Raw genomic sequence first — 23,733 nt, forward strand, 5'->3', positions numbered from 1 at the left:
CAGCCAAGCAAGCTTCAGTCTGTTGTATCTGTACAGGATACAGAAGACAAAAAGGTCAAATTAGTCTTCAGATGCTTGTTTGAGTTCTTTTAGTTTGTGTGACGTACACACTTCACAGAAGCTTGGACTGGAAAACAGGTTGAGTCATTATCCACATAAATAGAGAATGAACAGGTACATGTGCACTTTCAACAACGGCTTTTTGTAAATTCTGGTGTAAATAGAATTTTCTTTTTTTTGACTCAAGGGCAACTGTTTTGCTTCAGGGTGATTGGCTAATGCTATATAACAACATGCACTCTTGAATTGATTACATTTTCGTTTATGTTTCAAATGAAACCTAATCAGTAAAACCAATCAGTGTTGGTTTCCTTGATTTGATTAGTTGTTGTTTGCTAAAAATGTCATCACTTTTCCTCTGGTTTATGTAGCTAGGGGTGATTAAATAAAAAAAAAAAAAAAAAAAAAAAAAAAAAAAAAAAAAAAAAAAGGTCTGAATCACTCTCCCTCCAACAGTGCCATTACGTGATATTTATGCTGCCATGTTTTTTTCAGAATCATTTTTGGCATTCCTCTGTGCACAGCAATGTGTGTTTGTGTCAGATAGTGCATTATGCATGGGCGGCACTAAAACTTCCCATTAAAGCCGCCTTATTTAGGAGCTCCCTGCTATCTTTACGGCCTTCAATATGATTACAGATGCAGAAAAACACCAACTGTTATGCAGATGTGATCAACAGCATTCACACATGCAGGAGTATCTTCAGCGTGTCAGTGTGCAAACCATGTCGTCTGTGTATGTGGAAAAGGCAGAGACTGTTTTGTAAAGATCTTTTAATGAGATGTGTGGCCAACCAATGACTGGCTCAGGGTACATCCAAACACATACTTAACATTTTGAATTCTCAAAGATGTGAACATGTGATGCTACATAAATCTATAGGCACGATGCAAAATAACAATTCTACATGGGTAAAAGTCATAAATCCAGTTCTGTTCTGATGCCATTTTTCTCCAGGATGGTCATAATGTTTATGCTGCTGTGTAATTCTCAGTTTTTTCCATCTCTGATATTTTATAACTTTAGAAACATTTGACGTACAACAAGCCATCAGCCCTTTGACCAAAGAGCTTCAGGGTGACGTGAAGTTGCAGGTATTATTGAATACAACAGCTATTACTATGAAAGAGACACCTAAACAAAAATAACGTATGACACAAAATAAAGTGCTTTTCTCGTTATACTTTTCACATATATTGAAATGTAGATGTAAGAAGGATGATGTTAGCTAGATCTCTCTGCTCCGAAAGGAGACAGACGAGTTAAATTATTTCATCATTTGCCGTGCCATCATTCTACGGCTGCATTTTAAAAATGCTTTAAACCAACATTTCCGTGATGTGTATTCTCTCTCTGGAACACAATGTCCTTTTAAAGAATGCATAAAATTTGGTAAATAAGTAACGGGTGAATCTATCAGAAGTGCACCTCTGGACACTACAAGAAAATAAAATGCCTTTGCTTTTTTATGTCATAACTGAACAGGGGCCTCAAAAAAGAGAGGACGAGAGAGGTCAAACGGAGAGCAGAAGATGAAGATGACAGGCTGACATTTTATCAATGATGACTGGTGCACTCATGGGTACACCACTACCTGCATGCACACACTGACTCATAATGGTTCGACACTGATGTCATTCCTCTCACTGCACCTCCTCCTCCCCCTGTTCTCCTGTGTCCTCCTCCAAGCTGTCAGTGAAACCTAGACTCCTTGTTATGGTCAGAAGAGCCCCATTTTGTTGTTTTTCTGGCAGACTGGCCGCAGTTTATTTCCCACTGTCCCAGCTCTAGTGAAGTCATGTAATAATGCCGTGTAATATTTGCAACACCCACTGCAGCTCTTTGTTTTTATACCCCTCAAGCTCCTTTATGTGAGAACAGGGGAACAGCAACTGTCATTGCTACGCTTAGAGGGTCTTGCTTAATGCTCTCAACAACCAGCCAAACGCGGTACGGCAAACCTCCCTGTTTTCCGCGAGAGGCTCTCAAGTTTCATCTCCCTTCTTTTTGATTTCTCCTGCATCATCTTAGCTTCAAAGAATAAGACAACAGATTTAGACCCTTGATAATCAATGTGGTTTCGGATATATCAACGAGATACTTTACACCAAAATGTATTCCTGTATGGATATGCCATTAGTCAAAAATAAAAGGCAAGGAAACACTTTCAAGAAAGTTCGAAGATAGATTGGTTGAAAAATATTTTTTTGTTTTGCCTTGGTTGATTCATGTCCTCTTACCAGAAATAAAAAAATATGCGGTCACATATTTTTTGTACCATATTCTTTTTTTATATTATACTGAAAAAGTCAGAGGGGAAAAGTTTTTAAGTTTCCTGTGAAAAGATCCCCAGAGACTTCCATTTTTTTTTAAAAATCTTCTCATTTCTGAACTCTCAAGTTGGCAGTTATAACTCAGCCTGACGCTGCTGAGGATTTTCGGATCGGGTCTCCTGCTTTCATCTTCTTCTCCTCTCTGTCTGGATGGGGGCAGCTTTCTCTGACTGGCAGTAGTTGTCCTTGGCCGGGTGCCTCATGTTGGTATCATGAAGATGATATCAGTCCCCAGGCCAGAGACCCTGACATGAGCAGAAAGGGTTGAAACATATGGAGTGGGCAGAAACAAGAAAAGGACACTGACAGAGGCATCGTGTTCCCAAGACAGGACTCAGCCTCCTCCCACATCTCTTTGATGGGGAGAAACTAAATGTGGACAGTCATCTGGCAAGCATATTTAAAGCATTTTTACATAGGTTTTTTTAATCGTAAAGCCAAAACTAGACTGCTGAGAAACAGTGTCTTTCTAAAAGCAGGACTTCTGCGTAACTGTACACTCTTTTTAAGACAGTAAATCAGTTCAACTGGAAACCATGTGTTCATCAGGTTCCAGCTCTTTGCAGAAGTGTGTGTTTTTCGTCCAGTTTATCTGTGTTTGGTTTAAGCCAGTCAGGACTGGTTGGAGAGGCTGCGGGCAGTCGTTTTGCTGAGGGCAAGAAGGGGTGATCGTCTGAAATTGAGTGCCTCCCGGGGCAAAGTAGAAGTGGAAGGATAGTGATGCGGGCACAGAGGCTCAGATCTCCTCTATGGAGTCAGCTGGGACCAACCCTCTCTTCTTTCCGCTGCTCAGCTTCAGAAACACCTCGCCGTCTTCCCGCTTTCCAACGCAGATCTAAAAAGAATTGACAGAAACTCAGTTGCTCTATTGTTCTGTAAAGTAACAGATACTTAACTATTTCTAAATTTAGGGAATTTGATCTGCGAGAACATAGGTGGGTATTGAGGGTATTGCAAACACGCATATCCATTTTGGCAGAAAATGAAGGGACTTAGTTTTATATATATATATATATATATATATATATATATATATATATATATATATATATATATATATATATATATTTTCGTTCTCTTATCTAATCAACAGTGCCAAAAGAATGAATGAACAAGCTGGCAATTATTGCCAGTTGCCTGCAATTATTCAACATAATTTATGTTTAGTACATCTTTATTTGTCAGGAATAATTTTGAATATAAAATTGTGAAAATTAAAAGAATAAAACGCAAAGTATAGAATAGTATGTAAAGAATAGAAATCTAAAAACACTATACCTTATCATTTAGAAATTGGAGCATAATTTGTTATGCTCCATAATCTTTTTTTAATTTCATGACTACAAGAAGATTTTCTGAGTTTTGCTTCAGGGAAACTCTTAAAAGGAAAGTTCACCCAAAACAAATCTAAATTACATATTTTTCTTCTTACATGTTGTGCATTTATTCATTTAGATTGTTTTGGTGTGAATTGGATATCGGCCGTAGAGATGTCTGCCGTCTCTCAAACATGTATTTTTGATTTTGGGGTTAACTGTCCCTTTTATTGAAACAATGGTGACAATGCACTCAATGCAGTCTTTAGCAGTAGGAACAGGTTTTGGTTGTGTGGGGAAATAAATCAGGAGTGAGAATTGGTTGAAAGTGTTTTTTTCTAAAAACTTATTAGTGCACTTTCTTGCTGAAAGTCTGGAACAACAATAATGGAAAAAAAAAAATGAGCCCTATGGTTGCCATACAGACACAGAGATAAGTTGGGTGCCAATCCTTTGATCACACCTAGGATGTACCCTGCCTCTCCCAGTGTGTGCTGGGATAGGCTCCAGCCCCCTGCAACTCTGCACAGGATAATGTCAGCACCACAAATAGATCACAGACTAAGTAAGATGACAAACGATTCAAAAGCCAAATTGTCAGTGTAGTTCTTTAAGTGATATAAAAATGAATGAGAGGAAGGAAAGATAAGTTGGTTTGATAACATCAGTGTACCTGGGATTCCCTCACGGCCATGTGTCCTCTCTCTCGGTTTCCGGGACTGCCTTGGACGACCCGCCAGACTCTCTCTCCTGGCCGGACCCTCTGCACAAAGTTGGCTGGGAAGAAGCCAACTCTGTCACCACTCTTGCCCTGGAAAACACAAGAGACCAGTATATCAGTATCTCCATTCTGAATCGTAATGGTAAATTATAAACAACACATTTCTGATTGTGCAGTGACGGATTATTGTGGCTCCAGAGACAAGTGTAGAAACAATTTAGGAAGACGGAACACTAATAAAAAAGGTAGTAATTGTTTTTAAATGCAGACAAGAAATTGCTTCACCTTAACGTCAGATTGACTTTCCATGTATTTAAAGAAACAGCAGATTAAGGTGCTATGCTTTGCTTGCTGGTGAAGACAGATGATGTTTAGGTGAACCTCTATGAGCAGCAATATTTCACAGTTTATCTCCCTTTGCCTGAGCTGTTGATGTGTTATGAAGTGTTTCACAAACCATACATTAGTGATGAACAGATGATTCACAAATCATACATAATTTAAAAGGTTCATTGGAGTGAAAGTGTTGATTAAAGGTGTTAAATGACTACGGACTAAGTGCTTGTAAATACTGGTCCGCTGATGGAAGATACACAGACTCTGTACTTGAGTTAAGTCTGCGTGTCTGTGTGCATCTTCCTTTTTCTTACCCTGACGCACGTACATTTGTTTCCATCAGGAGCGAGTGATGTTCATTACAGACTCAATAAAGAGCTCTTTGAGGTTACAACACTAGTCAAGTTCATTATGTTAAACTCTTGGTCATTTTCTGAGAAAATGATGTTCTATTTCCGTCTGTGGCTGCCTGCATGTTTACGACAAGGAAAATTGGAAAAGGTGTTATTCATTCAATTCTTGTTTTAAAGACCTGAATTAACAAGTGCACATAATAAATGCACGCACACACACACATTTCTGTGCCCTCAAATACACATTATGAACACGCAAATATAGGTAAGCACCAACCAACAGGCACACGCAAACACACACAGATGTTTGCAAGTGATTTATTACCCACCTTCCACCACTCTTCGTTAGAGTCGTCAGTGACCTGCACACGATCACCGGGCCTAGAGGAGATAAGACACGAGAGGATATGGGAGAAAAAAAAGGAGGCAAGAAGGGAGGTGATATAGGTGGAGAGGAAAAGGGGAGACGAGAGTGGGATACATGATGGGGAGATGAAGGGGGTGAGAGAGTGAGAGCGGCAAGCAAGAAAAGAAAGAAAAAAAAGAGTTGAGTGCGAGGACAAAAGATACATTATAAAACTAGCAGTAGTACCCACAGTTACAAAGCTGTGGAGGTTAAAATGAGTCTTTGTGTTCCTCTGCAGAGGTTACAGAGCAGCAGACACCAAAGTCATGAGGTCTACATGAAATACGACTCTGTAGCGTCTAATGCAGCGGTAAAGGCTGGATCTAATCTGCAGCCAACCTGGCCTGAATGCTAATAATGTTACCAGTTTTTGATGACTTTTTCTCCCCACACACACACACACACACACACACACACACACACACACACACACACACACACACTGTCCTAGATACAAATTGCTGTTCCAAATGCTTTGTACGTTGCGTCTCTTGGGTGTCTGCTCTCACTACTGCCCTATATGATCATCGCTCACAAACACACACACACACATAAACAGACACACACACACACACACACACACACACACACACACACACACACACACACACACACTAGTTTGCACACAGTTACCTAAACTTACCAACTAGGCTGAGCCCGAGGTATCTCAACTGATACTGGCCATTTATTAAGTATGAAACAAGTATTCCATTCACTGAGGTTTCTCCCAGAAGCACAGCACGGACCTAAACGCAGACTTTAGTTTTTGGATACATCAAAGAAAAGATTATAAACCTTAGCCAGAGTTAGACAAACTCGTAGATGCCTTTTTTAGGTCTCTCCATGCAGTTTGAAGATATATGTTGAACAGTGGGATTAGCCTAGTTTAACTGATGTCTGTGGGAACAACAGCTTCACTCAATGTCAGAAAAAGGCCCCTTTAACAGTCCACCAAGGAGGGTCTAATTTAACATGTTTGATTACATAAATTTAATGTCACAATCTTAAAATTTGGACATAAAATATCAAATGTTGCATCAGTATTTCCTGTTACTGTGCACCCACAGTCAGGGAGGCAGAAACAGTTGCTCCAGATGACTGATGACAGGATTTTGTGTGAAAATGAAATGAAATGGAAACTGGTAACTAGTCAAAAGAGTACAACGTATTAAACCTTCAGCCTCCCTACTTTTGCGAGGAGCTGCTACTTGATCCTATCAAAAACTATGAATAAAGCTAAACTAAATAAACCTTCAAACTGAAAGCTTCAACATAAGCAATGTCCCATGTTCCCCTAATGTGCCCTAACAATTCACAGCACATATTTTGACTTGTCATAGCAGGAAAAGAGCAGGTGAAACAAATTTAGCTAACGATGGCTTAGTTCCATCACGTGTCCCGGTAAGCTTGAACGAGCCAGCATGCACAATACTATACCCTACCCAGTGCAGTCCTTTTTAATGTTACAAAGTACATCTGTTATTTTCCTGCTCTGGTTGGCCAAACTGTCTGCTGTGAGAAAGGTCTATTGTTTCCCCACACCACTTATACAACCAGGTGTTTTCCCTTATTTGGCCTCTCCTCTGGACTGTTGTAGTGTATAGTCTGTGCTTGATAGACATCTCTCTCAATCTCCTTAGTTGTGTTGCACCTGTTAAGATGGGGCAATTCACACCTTCATCACTCTCATCAGTGAATGGGCAGTGAATGTGTCGAAATCACTCCCTCATTCTATCACTCTTTCCACACTAAAAGAGTTATAGATTAGACATAATCTATCACTATTTCTATTTCTAGATTAGACTAATCTAGAAATATAATGGCAGAAGGTAAATGAAGTGCAATGTAGAACAAATGCCGAGTGATCTTGGACACAGCAATAGGGATCTGGTGACCTTAATTACCTGAATCACCAGCATAGCTCCATAGACCCTGCGTGGGTGTGCAGGACTTTTAGTTCTGCAGTTGTAAAATTAATGTATCGAGGGTGTTCCCTACTGCTGAACACGGCCATATCACAAACACATTTTTATTTAAAAATGTTTTCAAATGAAAATCATTAACTTTAAAGATACTCTGAATCAGCACTAGCTGCTGTCTGTTCTCGATTCTGTTCAAAATATTGTTTCGATTTTGTCTTCTGCAGTCCATACTGGTCAAACGCCGACAGAAGCACAGAGAGACATTATGCTTTCATTAGTTAACGTATATTGTGCAGTCACACACACACACACACACACACACACACACACACACACACACACACACACACACACACACACACACACACACACACACACACACACACACAGCCTCAGCACAGATGGCTATTAACAGTTCCTAGTTGAATCTACCTCTGTTGTCCCCTAACCATCCACACATTCTGCCCTCATTTTACTGCTCTGTCCTTCCTTTCTTCTCTTTCCTCATTCTTTTTCATTTTATATAGCTTTTATTTCTATATTTGCACTTAACTTTCTCCTCCCCTCTCTCTCCCTCTCTCTCTCTCTCTCTCTCTCTCTCTCTCTCTCTCTCTCTGCCTATAATAATCTTCAGCTTTATGCCATCTCCCTGTATGTGTGCCCGCCCTTTCATCTCTCAGTTGTTCAGTGCCTTTATCCTCTCCCCTGCTGGGAACACAGCTCAGTCGCTAGCTCTGTAAGGGGACAGTGATGGGCTTCGAGTTTATAATTAGTCGTCCTTAAGGGCGCCCTGACACCGTCCTCTGCAGATGGTGGGGACATTTTCATCCTGCAGGAACAACAGCCGGGGCAATAATACAGACAAAGCAAATGCACTCACACAAACAACAGCAAAAACACAATACCACACAAGCACTCCTGCATGTCCACAGACATGAAAATGCTTGCCATAGGCAGTCTGGTTTTAACTCACTGAAGTTCCAGGTCATTCTGTTCCTGAGGGAGAAACTTGTAGAGCGCTACATAGGTGTGGATGGAGTGAACTTCAATGCGCTTGGGCACCTGGACACAGGGAGACACAGGGACAGGAAGGTAGTGAGACAGAAATACACGCATGGGGAGGAAAACATGAAGGGGCCAAAGTCTGCGCAAGAGCGATTAAAGAGAGCGGTACCATCACACTGCTCTCCTCTGCAGGAGTCTGAGCTTCTGCAGGGGTCTGGGATTCCGCAGGAGTCTGGGATTCCGCAGGAGCCTGGGATTCTGCAGGAGTCTGAGCTTGGCTGCAGCTCTCATCCTCCTCCTTCTCGATCTCGAAGTCGGGGACAGGGATGTCTGAGAGTGGCAAGAAATTGTCTTAGAAGGTGCCAGCCATGCACACAACCACACATATGCTAACAGGCGTCATGTTTTAACAAGTAAATCTCTCTCTCTCACACACACACACACACACACACACACACACACACACACACACACACACACACACACACACAGACAGACATGCACAGGTAAACAACATATGCATAGGCACACATAGGCATGGACATACAGCACATATACCTATCCACATACACGGAGATACAGGCACACAGCAGTGTTTACCCCCTGTCTCCTGAGTTATCTCTTCCTCCATGCTGTACTGTCTCTGCTGCATCTCCTCACCTCCCTCCTCCTTACCAAATAAGGAAAATTAAATGTTAGTAGCAGAATGTCAAAGAAGATGCATTTGATAGTGGATTAACACTTTTCTCTGCTCTGAATGCACAACACACAGATCAGTAGTTCACAGTGTTGTGAAAGGATCTGCATACGTGTAAATATATAGGTCATGTATGAAACAAGTGGGGGTTTAGGACAATTTGCACACGGATTCAACTACATGTTTAATGAGAAGAACACAGAGACCACAGTGACATTCATTATGCTCTTCATAGATAGATGATAGCCTGGTGCTCAATTATTACACTTCACCATATGCCAAGTTGGATTTACAGTAAGGAGGGGACTAAAATGCCCTCGAAAGAAAGGAAACTTTTGAAAAGCCTTAATTAATTTAAGGAAAAATGTGACATTTTTGCCTCATTTACTTTCTTATCTTTCTCATTCAATAGATGAGAACATTGATGCCGCTCTACTGCACCGACATGAAATCAATCTGCTAATTTAATTCTGACCCCAAATTTTAAACTATACCTTTAGAGCACAATCCTTTGTAACCTTCAATATCATCCAGCCAATTCTCGCAATTATTTGTAGCTGATTTGTAGCATTTTTACAAAATATGGCAGAACTATAAACTAGGGAGTGTGGCGCTACAAATCACTGCCCACTGTTTCTATGGTCTCAGTATTTCACCAGTGAGTTGACCAATGGACCAATATCATAAAAAACTTTATGTCTTAATCACACTGATTCAACTGTCCTCTACCCTCAACCACAGGGCGATGATGTCATACCAGGCTGCGTGTTGGCGACTCTGACAAACTGCCAAAACTGGAGCGGCTCATCTGTGCCAAGGACGTCCCGTAGCGCAAGGCGGCATACACAGGATCTACACGCATCCGCACAGCCTCTGAAACCACATACACAGTCATAAAACTAATGCACGCACACGCTTATGTTCACTTTATTTACAAACACAACTGTAAATTATTCAAGCAAAGACACAGTTTCGCATACAATTTGGACTACCCACAGAGATAACGCTGTACATCATTATTACTATGCCAATCTGGAGGAACCAGAGGTTCTAAATATAACTGTAGTAACACAGTCAGTCCTGGACCAAAGTGACCCACTTTAGATCTGACAGAGGACATCAGCCAAAAGTTAATGAGACATCAAGACATTCCGATAATTCTACAAGATTTGATTTATTTATACATTCTCTTATTGGCAGGAGATATGTCTTCGTTTTAATAGCTGGAATATATCTGGAGCTGTAGTTGAGTAGAAAGGGAATAAGAGATGAGATTTAAATATGGAAATCCTCAGCAAGGCGTCATTGCTACATTTCATGTAGATGGTAGTGCTATCAAAGAATTTCTGAAGATAGGAATTCAATTTTCTGCTCCTTTTTCCGTCCAGCTCAACACGAGTCGAATGAAGACGGAATGTTTTTTTTCTGCAGGTCCAGAAGTGCTGTGTGTGTGTTGGAAGGATGAAGTCATAATAATATTCAGTTTAATATTGAAGTCAGCGCGTCCATGCTCTCGTCAGGTGATACATTAAATAGAAATTCTGCTGCAAGAATGTCTAGTGCGACTAGATGTCAAGTGTAAGTATTCCAAGGTGATAAAAAGTGTGCTTTAAACTGACTGCCGCATTTTCACTGAAGCAGGCCTTTCTACAAAGAGCAGTTAATTGCAGAGGAAGAGAGTAAAGAGAGAAAGTTGTGCTCAGAGACTCTATATTCCACTATACAAATAATTACTCTTACCGAGTCTCTGACCTTCAGCTTTCTCTTCAGTGCAGACATGAGAATTCTATATATAATATGGCTTAATATCTGTCTTCATATGTACCTTCATCAACCTTGGCTCTTGTGATTTCAGCTTACTTTGAAAAATGATTATCTCGAACATTCAATTCAATAACAACCACAGTTTGACAGTTTGTTTCCTCTTTGACTTTCACTTTAACCTAACAGCTGTTATTCTTGTGTAAAAAGAGAAACAAATCCTTGTATAAATTTCCATTGGTAGCTAATCAGATTTGAATTGTCATTAAAAGATTGCAACCTAGAGCGTTAACTGTTAAGTACTTCACTCCTGAATCTATTAGACTTGAACCCTTATAAATTAAGTTTAATATGACAGAATAAACTGCTCTGACAAAAGTTGATGGGAAATTATAGGCTCTATAAGTATCCTTTCATAAAAATGGCATCTAATATTAATATGTGTAAACATGAGCTCAGTATTTTATCAAGCCTTTAGTTTGCTTAATTATGAGGACACTTTGCAATGTGTGATTGTGAGTTTGGCAGGTTGCAGTCTCAGCTGGCTCTGGCAGAATCCCAGGCGTCATGGTGCTCAGCTCATGGGTGATGACAGGGCTGTAGGTCAATTGTGCCCTGATTCATAGAGAGAGCAAGGAAGTGACAGTACGAGGTGCTAACCCTGATTCAGCGAGGCACACCGTATATGAGATGAAGGGACTGTATCACCTACACAGATGTTCGTCCAAAAGATATTTCAAAGAATAACAAGCTCCCAATCAGAGAGGATGATGATTGGAAGAAAAAATTCAGGTGCTTTTAGGACAATCTGTGCTTGTAGCAATGCTTTTGTACTTCACAAAGAGACAACAAGGAAATGTCAGATTTGTTTACTTCCATAATTGTGCACCGCTAAGTAAAAATGTGATTTGTATTCAAAATTAAATTTTGGGATAAAACAGAAGGGATGTTATGATGCAGAGAGCTAGTTAGGACGTATAGACCAATCAAAAAATAGGCAACACTTCAATGTTGATGTAGCTTAAACATGCAAATTGAAGTGCCAGACAATAAAATAAAACCCTTTATTGGTCAAAGGCTATACAGTACAAAGCATGAACAGAAATATAAAAACATAAAGATTAGAACTTATAAATATCTATTCACATACTTTCAGGATGCAGACCGTCCGTCAGCCTCCAAGAGAAGCTGAATTTGATCTTCCTCTTTACATTTTCCCACTTCATGCTCCTCGGTCATCAGGTGAGATGGAGACAGTTCTGGTTTTATTACAGTGCATGCACAAGCACACAAAAATCTACAAATAAACAAAAAGGCTACAAGAGCAACATCACAAAACAAAAGCACATGGGACGCATACATAACAATGCACATTTGCACTCACTCATAAAGAACACGCACGCAGACACTCGGGTATGCTCACCTTGGCTCGGCTGAACTTCCTTAACGACAGACAATTGGTCATTGACGAGCATTGGCGAGCTGAAGTTTCGCTTGAATGCTCCAGGCTAATTGAGAACAGAAAGAAGGATTTTTCAGTTTACTTCTTTTTTATAGGCTGAGCTGAAGTGAAACAGGCTCATGTAGTACCTTTAAGACTTTATTGGACTTATTTCAAAATTACTGAATCAGAAGCACATCAAGACGCACTGAGTGGTGCACATGCAGCAGAAAAAGTGCTCATTTCTGCCATCAAGTCACAAACTGGGGCAACATGTAGCTCTCTTTGCTGCCAATTATGAACAATAAATTCACATAGCCGCTTACCCAACATGGCTTACACACACGCATGGGCATGTGATTATGCTTGTGTGTCTGCAATTTCACACTGAATTAAGCAGAGTAAGTGTTTCAGCTGAGATATCAGTTTGTCTTCCCCTTGACTTGCAAATGAGCCACTCATTTGTCATATTATGTTGATGAGAAACAAAACTGTGTGACACCTTTGTTCCGTTAAAGATACCCAGGTTCTGTTCTGGTGATATTTTTTGCCTTTCGCTGCCCTCATGATTCCCCTATCTCTCCGTCTCTCTGTCTTTGTGCTCTTCTGTCAAACTACACAGAGCCGTTTGGAACACAGTGCTCTTAAAATTGTCCGAGTGGCTCTCAGAAGGTCTCTCTTCTTGCTGCATGCTAATGTCCTCTGCCCTGTACTAGAAGATAAACACAAAGGCTCTGTCTAAAATCACTCCCAATTTGCTACCAAGTGCACTACACTCCTCAGGTCGAGAGCTTTAGTGTTTGTGTCTGTGGGTTGAAACTTTTCTCAGAATGTTGTTTTTGTTTGAACACTGTACTTAAGACTGTTTCACAAAACACATAATTTAATTATTATTAAAATGCGGGTTAAATTCTGCGTGATCAAGCAGTCCAGGTTCACCATGGTGATGTTTCCATGGCAACAGTGGTCCCTGTCTGATATGCGTTTGTTACGGCAATGACTATGTTCTAATTTTTTAAATAACCAATTGATAACACAAAATGATTGCAATCTACATTGTTATTGTTGCTAGTGTTTTTATAATCTGGCTGTTAAAGATGTCTGGGGAAACACAGATAAATTGGAGGAATACTGGACTGAGGTGGTGAAACTTGGGTTGTTAGATAAACATGCTAACAGAGAGCATATCCTGCAAACAGACTGAAATTTATCATGTTTTTAGTTTTTTACATTTCCAGATTGTTTGGAATTAACAACGGAGGAACTAGGTAGTTATAGTCACCATGGCTGAACAGACAACGACAAGATTACCACATACACAACCGTCACAAACAGGACATCTAAATAAAAAAAAATGAATACACACTGTCTGAAGTGAAGTAGGCCTACATTGTAAGAACACCGCAGCAGTGATTACTTAGCGCCAAAAATGTTGCCAAATAACAAAAAAACAGTTGATTCACAGTCACTGTATGAAGACATACAGTGACTATGTTTTGAAAAACTACCAATGTTATATATGAGGTTAATATTATATATAATCATCAAAATTCGGTGAGTATTTCCGCACCTTCCCGTAGCATGGCTGCTGCGATAGTTCTGAGGTGCACCACAGGTGAGCAGCCATCTTGCATGTTTTACACCGCAGAGCCTGTTTGGAGTTTCCTGCAGAGAGGGACAAAGATGAGAGAATGAGAGCAGATGAAACGCAGACATGGAGGCAGCCACGAAAATTAAACAAGGCTACACAGCAGGCTGCAGATCTGCAACAAGGAGAAAATCCAGACAAACCAGAGTGGCCTTCAGATCGTATGAGCAGGTTTCCTTCTGCTCAGGTAGAGAACGTGATAAAGTGTTGTCGTATTATTAAGCTGGCACTGACACTAACAGCTTCATAATCAACAGCTCCTCTTCCAAAACAACCTGGAGAGATTGGACACCAGCTGGAGATATTTCAATCATAATCCATTTGGCATCAAGTCATCTTGCTTTTTCATCTTTCAAGTACTTCAGTGATAAAAGCCTCTGAGAATTCAAATGTTTCCCCTTCATTTGTTCGGCAATGTTGTTTCTTGCATGTGTTTAATGATTAAGAGGTTGAGTCACTTTCATCCTACAAATCAAAGATAAATAGATTTCTGGATTTGTTGCAGATGGGGATGACATCGACAGGTCTATCAGGGAGCAGAAACAACAAACAAACTAAATTGATGGCTCGATAAAAACATTTGCTTTTACTTTGTAAGAGCAAACATGGATTCTGCCTAATCAGCGTAACAAGGAGATAGAGGCTGGACTGCGTTTGGGGACTGCAGAGGAGTACAGCTAGAGTGAGGTGATGCATCACAAAAATAAACCCACAATACATGCAAAAAAAACCACCACAGGCACAAAGGAGCAGGTTGCAGTCTGTAATCAATCATAGAGACAGGAAGTAGATTTAGCAGAAACACTGTGAGCAGCTAATTAGGGATGAGAGCACTCACACATCTTCAGCACTATATCCCTGTTAATAATCCAATAGTTTTTACACAGATGTAAACACCGAGAGAGCCGCAATGAAGACATACAGTCAAATCCTGAATCTAATTTTAGAAAAAAAACTTTTGTCTACTTGCACCAGAGTGAGAATAGTCACATGGCAGCTATTTACAACAAGCCAAATTGAAAATGCTACTTAATTTAGCAATAGTTAGCTAGCCGAAACTCTTTCTGCCCAATGCCCTTTCTGGCAGAAAGTTTTTATAATAGCAGTAGTAGAAGTCATGGTAATAGTAGTATGCAAAGCAACAAAGTGTATGTGCATTATAAATGGGATGCCAGGTTAACAAAGAGGGAGGCCAGAAATGCTAAGCGTTGGCTTGAAAAAAGCAAAGAGGATCCAGGGAGTAAATTGAGGACCTTACCCACTATCATGTGCTTGCAGTGCTGGCAGTTGGTGGGCTTGCGAAAGACATGGTCCTGGAAACAGTGGGTAATCTGAGGCCGGGGAGGCTTGATGGGCAGTGATGGGGAAAGGCTGAGAGAGGGGGAGTGGGAGGTGATGGAGGGGTTGGGGCTTAGAGATGGTGAAATGGACGGTGAGCGGTCGCCGACGAGAGGAGAGCCAGGCAGCAGTGGGGGAGAAGGAGGCGGTGGGTCAGTGATGAAATCTGGGGGCAGGCGAGCGTCACTGTAGGACCTTTGGAAGAAGTTCTCCACGCTTTTGCTGCGCATGATGGTCTTGAAGGACAGCGAGCGCTTTAGTCTCTGGAGCTGCGCACACACACACACACACACACACACACACACACACACACATTGACACAGAGAGAGAGAGAGAGAGAGAGAGAGAGAGAGAGAGAGAGAGAGAGAGAGAGAGAGAGAGAGAGAGAGAGAGAGAGAGAGAGAGAGAGAGAGAGAGAGAGAGAGAGAGAGAGAGAGGGTACACTATAATAAACACAAGATAAGCAACAATGCGGTGGCACATTTGGGAGCAATAACACATGTCCAATACAGCCTCGGGGCAGAACAAGCAATATCCCGGCATCCATAAACACAACACTCTGCTCTGATCAGCAATATCACCTCATATGGAAACAAAACATTAATAGCTAAGATCCCTTTATGATCCCTTTAATATAAGACCAAGCATATCCTTTGCACAGTCACATTTAACAGGGCAGCTTGTGCATTTGGCCCATGGTTAAACAAGATAAGCCTTTTCTCATTGACAACACTCAGGGCCATACATCGAGGTGGTGGCAGGAGGTCTATTGTGGTGAAATGAAACAAGATAGTTTACACAGCCTTATCATCCATCAACAGCCTATCTTCAGGGCTCTTAATCTGATGGAGTCTGCTCATTGGACAGATTGATCGTGCCACAGGCTCACTCTAAGCACACAGGGCCAATGGATCCCTCCTCACAGGGCCAAACACATGCCCACAACATCCAACAACGTCAAACTGCATGTACGCTCTCTCATGTGTATTGACATGACCAACCTTGCTCGTATCTTGTAAGCGGCATTGACCAAACAGTTTTCAATAATTGATGGTCGCTGCATTTCAAAAGCTGAACAATCAGATGACAAAACATCAGCAACAGTCTGTAAGCTCTGCTCTCTGCAGCCGTCCAGCATTGATTGGCTGGAGATAAATGCATGTTTCCTGACGTTTCCTTCTGGCTCTGTGTACAGATGATGATGCTAGTTTACCCGAGGGGTGGGCAGCCATTTGTTACCTTGACATGCAGTGGCAGCGGGACCGCAGCGAGAGGGTGTGGCCGTGTTTCAGGGAATGAATGGATCAACACGGACAGACAAGCAGACAGATAATCAGTAGGCCACATACGCTCTGGGTGCACACGCTCTGCCGGTCTGCGCTTCCTCTCTGTTTAGCGCCAAATGTAATCACTTTACAGGGACATTCTGTTTACAGCTGCACGCGTCTGGGAATAAGATATAAAAACTGTTTGTCTATTTGGGTTTGTGAGGCACACATGGAAGTAGAGCAGGAGAAACAAAAGTATGTAACTGAGTGCACATGCTTTCTGTAAATTATTTTATATTAATGATACAAACAAAGCCAGTTTTTACCCTCTGGTAGAACATCCACAACTCCTAATTTGAAAAAAAATGATTTGTATATATTTATCATTTATTTATACCTACTAGATTTAACATGAATAGTGTTGTTACCTGCTAAAACCCAACTGATGATGACTTAAGGGACATCACTTAGGGAGGGATTTATCAAATTCACACAGCTCTCTCTGGAGCAGCAAAATGCTTTATACACATGTTTTCACTCCCTCCAACTGGGTAAACTCCATCTGCTGATGAAGATTGGGGAAAGCTCCATAAATCTAAATGGATGGTGAGATTGTATTGTAAACATGAATGTATACTCATTAGGAGTAGTTATAATCCTCCAATGATCTCATGGCCCATTATGACTTACTTGCTTTCTAAAAAGCCAGTCTGCTGTTCTGACTTCTCACTCTCTAGTAAGGAGTGAGAGCAAATTGGGCTGGAGGAAGATATACATCAGCCAAAAGCATTTTTCACAACCTGGAAAATCAAATGTGGTTCTTTCTGATTTTCAAAACAATCACAGACAAATCAAACTCTAAGAAGAATGCCTTATACGAAGGGGGTAAGTATTCTTTAAAAAACATGTTTGTTAATGGTGCAGTGCTCTGACACACGTCTCCACGTTTTCTGTGCAGCATCACAGTCTTGAGCTGAGCTCTCTCAATCAGAGCAGATGAGTGCTGGCATAACAGCTCCGGGTAGAGCACATGTCTCAATTACAGCTAATCTAATCATCTGTTAGTGTGCGTGCGAGCCTAAAAAGCATTTCCGTTAGCTTCTATTTGAACATTAGCTGAGAGCGTCATGGTTAAAGCCAGTGTGATACCATGTTTGATTCGGGTCACATGAATTTCAGAGACAGGGGAGAGGCCAGTGGCAATGAGACAGAGTGAACCGAACTACGCCACAGAAGATACCCTGGTTGTGATGTATGGTCTAGTCCCGTATGTATTATTGATTCCCAGCAATTTCATGACAATGTCTATCATGAAAACAGCCTCAATCTTCTTTCATCTCCAAAAAGTAGCATCACCAACACAGTCAATACTCTGTAGACCAGATTTTGATGAGGCGCCTGAGCGAACGTGTAAAAGCCCATAATTCTCACATCTTCGATCCATATACCAAACCCCAGTTGTTCTCACGTGGAGCCAACATAAACGTCCAAAATCAATGCTCCATAGAGGGACAGCAGGGTTTGAGCAGACATAATTCAATAATAAAGCTTTTATTTCATCCAAATATGTAGCCTCCCTCCATCAATGGGGCCAGGGCGCAGGCTGAGATATATATGGGATGCTCCAGCCTGTCCAGAAGTCAGAACTTAGCAACAAAGGCTCAGTCCCACTGGGAATGTGACCATAAGCTTGTGGCAATGATATGCTTTAGTGTGGACTGTTATAAATAATTCAGCCATTACAGACCATTTCAAAAGGAAAGGCTTTTCCAGTGTCTTTGTTTAGAGGTTGTAAAGGTCAAAACATACTCTCTCTCAGTCTGGAATCTGGTCTAAAGGTCTTGGTTGAAGGGTCTGCCTCTCCCATTGTTTGTATATCTCTTAAACCAACAGCCAAAAAGTCACATCACTTTATGTAGAGAGTGGCCAGGTGTACATGGGTGTTAAATTGACAGATTTGCGCACATTTTTTCCTCCAATTTTCTCTTACTCTACCACAATCCGTGTTCACTCCTGAACTGTGCCAAAGACCTCTGTGTCGTCAGCAGCAGAAGAGAAGAAGAGCAGCAGTAATAGGGGGAAAAAACAGCCACTACAAAGACAGACACACCGCCACCCCGCTCTAAATCACAGTATCAAAGCTATTCAACAAAGTGCATTTCTGTAGCTAGTAATTTCCACTTTAAAATTCTTCCCAGGTTTGTGCCCCCTTTAGGGCTTGTCACACTCAAAAAATGTGCGCAATTAGTTTTTTTTCTCTGTGGTGGACGTCACTGTGTCCAACCTTGTTTTAAGGGATATTTTAGTCTCATGAAGGATAACAGAGCTATGAAAGACACAGTTTTCTGGCTCAATTCAGTTCTAAATCATCAGCAGGATATGTGATTTCAGAGGAAATGACCACCCTCAACATGGTACAGGAGGTTTTTACACCCTAACAGTGCGACTCCATTTGTTTTGGGCAGACGATGTATACCTTAAATAAGGAGACAGGAAAGAACTGTGACTGAAAAGAGGTAAAATGACAATCTGAAAGATTTAGCACAATAGTAAAACTCACAGGGAGAGACAAAAGAATCACACATACCACAACATCTTTGAGCTTGGGCCTTTATTATTACACTTTAACATCAAAATGTGAACCAGTTTCATGTCCTAATGTTTCCCTTCTTGGCTGAAGTTTGTCATTATGCACGGCAGCCTGGCAGATTCCCGCTCTGAATACGAGATAAGAGATGCATAATCACAGGCTGCTTCCATCGTTCTGTCCCTATCACTCATGCATGTACACACACACACACACACACACACACACACACACACACACTACACAGACAGCCAATCACATGCTTGCTCATACACACATACTTCTTTTCCCGTCTCTCTATGATTGTTTAATGGAGGAGAAACTGTGTGTGAAATAGTAGCGAGGATTATAACCACTTCCCTCACTGCAGTGCAATTCTTCGCCCCCACATTATGCTAACCCCGCCATGAAGCTTTGCCCTGGTAACTCATCATCCACCCTTTTTTCAGTTCACACACAACACAATGGCTGTCAGTGTCTGACGGGGGGTGGGGGGTGGGATTGTTATTTCTGAGTGAGCATCAGCGGCAACAAATAAATCTCCTTCACAGATACTTTTCTTCATAAACAAATACATATACAGCCAGTTATCTTTGTAGCTACTTGTAGCCTTCTAGAGTCCAGTATTTCAACAGCTCACACCTTTCCCTGCAGTGTCACATCAATAAACATCACAGCAGTAAAGGCGTTACATTAATCAATGAAGACCTTGGCCCACTTCGGCCTCCCTCTGCTACATACTCCCCTGCTCGTGTCACTCAGGATCAGTGTCGTGATAGTTAATGAAAAGTGAAGTGAACTCAGTATGTGGGTGGTTTCAAAGATGTGTTGGGAGATTAACTTGTGAAATGACAACGAAGACACTAGAAATCATCCTTGCAGATTATTGGCAACACTTCAAGTGACTGTATGTAACTACAATTAAAACTGTCCTGGGTAAAAATGTGTACATGATAAATCCAGACAACTTTTAATATCAATGACCTAATTCACCTTCTTTTCCACAGTGCTGACAGACACCCTGTCGCCATTTTTGATGCCCCGTCAGCTTTTCCCGCACACTTTCTTGAGACCTCATTGTCCGTCTGTTGGTCTACCACTTTGGTCCAGAATGAAATATCTGAAAAAATTGCTCTGAAATATTTCACATGTATTCATGGTCTCCAGATGATGTATCCTACCAAACTTTGGCAAACCCCTCTCTAGCTCCCTCATGTCTGCTTACACCTTCTACTCTTGAATATTTAATAGTAAAAAAAATGCCAGACAGAGTAGAAGAACATCAACACATTTCTTTAAAAATTGCTATAGCGGTTTTACTTTGGATTAAGCTGCCATCACTCAACATTCTGTGTATTCAAGTGTTAGCATGAAGCACCAGTGTGAAATATCTACTTGACAAAACTTGGCCACAAACTGTATGGTTTACTATTAAGCTACTTGTCATGTAGCTTTGGAGCAGTGACAAGTTCTCATTTTCACACTGTAGGCAATTCCAGACCTTTTAACACTCAGCCGGCTGTGTGAGTGTTTAAGTGCTCACATTGAGTGAGGAAGAAGAATCCAAAAGGAGGCACATGGATGAATTGTGATGTTATTGTCACAGTTGGCAAGCTGCCAAATGGACCCATCTCTAAAAAACATGTTGGAGGGTATTATTTTTAAGTATATCTGTGCTCAGAGATGGTCCTGTGCACTCATCCTAAAAGAAGAGGTTTACCTGTGCACTTCCATCACAGAAAATGCTCCCAAAGCGTCACCATCCCTGAGCAATCCAACAGCTTTCCATAAAGAGCGTCACTATAGGCTGTTGATTGCTGCTCAGGCATCTCATCTTCTCCACCAATCACATTTCTGCCAGCCTTGGCAATAGACCAGTACATTGTTGGGAACCAGGGAGAAAGTCCATGCTTCCATTCCTCTTAATCCTTTGGCACTATATTCCTCTGTTCCTGATTTCTGATATCCATCTTTGTGCGGAAGTGCTGCTGGTGGATTTTAGGGAGCGTGTGTTATTAGAGCAAGCTCCCTGTCATCCTTATCTAATTAATGTGTGTGCCCTATGTCTCTGATTAGATTCCTTCAAAAATTAAACCCTGTGGCAGTGTGTTTTTTTTTATTTTAGCAATGGTCTTGATTAAGTTTTTTAAATAGATATGGGTGGAATATTGATGTGAGAGATTTTCAATCCTCCTGGGACCCCACCTGTGCATATCAGAGCCAAACTGACATTAACTTCAATATTCTCCTACAAGATTCCTTAATAGACTTCTGTATAGCTGCAAATTCTCATTGACCCTCGGGGAGGGGAGCTATTTAATCCTGAACCTTTAAAGGAAGTTCAAAAGATGTTACAATTAACCTTTCACCTGCACATCAAACATATATGAGCTTTGCAGGAGCTGAAAGTTCAAGTGAAATCTATTCACTTTATTCTTCACAGAGCCCTAGAGTTCATCAAAAGCAGCATCAATCTATTGGGAACAGAGCTGCTGATTAAATGGCCAGCCCGATTAGTTTGTGGTATAAATGGTTGTGATGTGGTGAATTTAGCCGATGAATCATGTGAATAATAATCAGGCCTGCTTGGCACAGAAGATCGCCCAATTTCCTTTATAGCAGCTTGTGAGGAATGGGGAAATGGAGCGGCGCACAGTAGGGAAAGCTCAATGCTGACTTTCATGCTTCTCACAATACTTAGATGAAGCATCTGAGTGTCACTTTACTGTGTTTGTGCGTGGGAGGCAAGGGGGGGGGGGGGGGCAAGAGGTGGAGATGGACACTCAGCTGAGAGAAAGTTGTATGAAGTGTTTGGGCCTAATGAATCAAGTGTCCTAAAAGCCTTCCATTAAAAAGTAGGCATTGAGAAGGCTTTCACAGCCCCTGCACTTGGAAGCCAGCCCTTAAAATCTTTGTTTATACAGTGAAGTCAACAAATTGAATGGAATCATAAGGACACTTTGTAAGGACACTTGAGGCTCACACTGTGCGGTGAAAGGGATCTCGTTCTGCATATTAGGCACAAAATTATATTTATGCTCATTGAAATGTAAACTTTCTTGCAGCATAGAAGAAAAAGTATTTGACACTGTGTGTGTGTGTGTGTGTGTGTGTGTGTGTGTGTGTGTGTGTGTGTGTGTGTGTGTGTGTGTGTGTGTGTGTGTGTGTGTGTGTGCGCAGCAATGTAGCAGAAAGGTAAGATATGACTTGTCAGTAACCACCGAAAAGCAGATCAACCAATAATAACTATGAAAAGCATTAATTTTAACCTTCCTACCACGTAAATTATACTCATTAAAATACTAAGTATCAATTAATGTGAAGCATAAATCCCCTTTGTGTGTGTGTGTGTGTGTGTGTGTGTGTGTGTGTGTGTGTGTGTGTGTGTGTGTGTGTGTGTGTGTGTGTGTGTGTGTGCCTGCGTGCAGGAAGTGAATTTGGAGAGGCAGACAGAAAGAGGCAGACAGAGACAGAGTGACATCACACCTTACGTGTGTGGTTACACCTAGTGACGCAGTCGTGATGAATACAGTTGCAATTGTGAATAATTAATGTTACACAAACCGGCGGAATAATGAGGAGGAGGAATACATAACCGCAAAATAACAGGTAAAATAAACCCTCTTATTATTCAGCCAATATCATTAAGCTTACATTTTCTGTGGAGGAAACTGTTCTGCGAAGTTGAGATTCTATTTATCCTCGTTACAGAGACTATAGTATGATCTGTAGGACATAAGAGTGTATTGGCTTAACGGAAGCTCAAAGCTGTGGGTACTTGCCTTGGATGACATCGGTTGGATGGACATGGTGCTTGGAGAGCGCTGGAGCTGAGAGTCGCTCTCCATCTCATTGTTCTCAGTCATCATTGACACCGTGGTGGACAGAGTCGTTAAAGACACAAACAAATAAAGAAAATCGTTTAACTCCTCAAACTGTGTCCAGTCGGTAGGAAATGTCCGGCTTCGGCCATACAAAAGCTCGGCAAAGTGTGACAGATCCACATCACAGGAATGTGTGCGCGCTGTGAGGTGGACGCCTTATGGTCAATTGCCCTCCACACACCGACTGCAGGTTGATTAAAGAGTTTCTAAACATACACACACCAGCTGTTTATATTTCGCTCATGCCATGCAAGGACAAGCATTCGGGATGGAGGCTCGCGTATGGGAAGAGGAATTGTATCGTCCCTTGAAGCGCATCTGAAAACTCCAATGTGGAACAATTCGTCCTACGGTTTTAAGAAAGGGTTCAAAACAGCAAAACATCGATGCGGGGTTATTTTAGTATGATTAGATCCAAACAAAGCGTGTGCTCTGGAAGGCGCCGGGTGGGTGTATATCCAAAGCGAGCTGTGCCTTTCACCACTGCACACACTTAAATTTAAGCGCAATCTGAGGCACGCCTTCCCGTGCGTCTGAGGCGCATGATTGGGTCAATTTTTACAACTCTGCCAGGATTCATTTAGACAGAATCGGGGACCACGGTCGTGGGCGGGGGCTTATTTCAAGCCCAAATATAGACTACCTCACATATAATG

At 41.4% G+C, this 23,733-nt stretch overlaps 1 protein-coding gene across 1 annotated transcript; it reads right to left on the bottom strand.

Annotated features, from left to right (window-relative positions):
• Positions 1–652: 652 nt before the first annotated feature.
• LOC137878682 (SH3 and cysteine-rich domain-containing protein 2-like) lies at positions 653–23,546 on the bottom strand. Its single transcript, XM_068719065.1, has 11 exons — positions 22,976–23,546; positions 15,259–15,607; positions 13,923–14,017; positions 12,335–12,419; positions 9,908–10,023; positions 9,054–9,123; positions 8,623–8,783; positions 8,422–8,510; positions 5,450–5,501; positions 4,384–4,521; positions 653–3,229 (listed from the first exon to the last, which is right to left on the bottom strand). The coding sequence occupies exons 1-11, from the start codon at positions 23,060–23,062 to the stop codon at positions 3,131–3,133; spliced, it is 1,341 nt and encodes a 446-aa protein (XP_068575166.1). The 5' UTR covers positions 23,063–23,546; the 3' UTR covers positions 653–3,130.
• Positions 23,547–23,733: the final 187 nt, after the last annotated feature.

This window comes from Cebidichthys violaceus, unplaced genomic scaffold, assembly GCF_023349555.1.
Source record: "Cebidichthys violaceus isolate CVI_PGR_0920_01 unplaced genomic scaffold, fCebVio1.0.p SCAF_23, whole genome shotgun sequence".
In the NCBI taxonomy this organism is placed as follows: Eukaryota; Metazoa; Chordata; class Actinopteri; order Perciformes; family Stichaeidae; genus Cebidichthys; species Cebidichthys violaceus.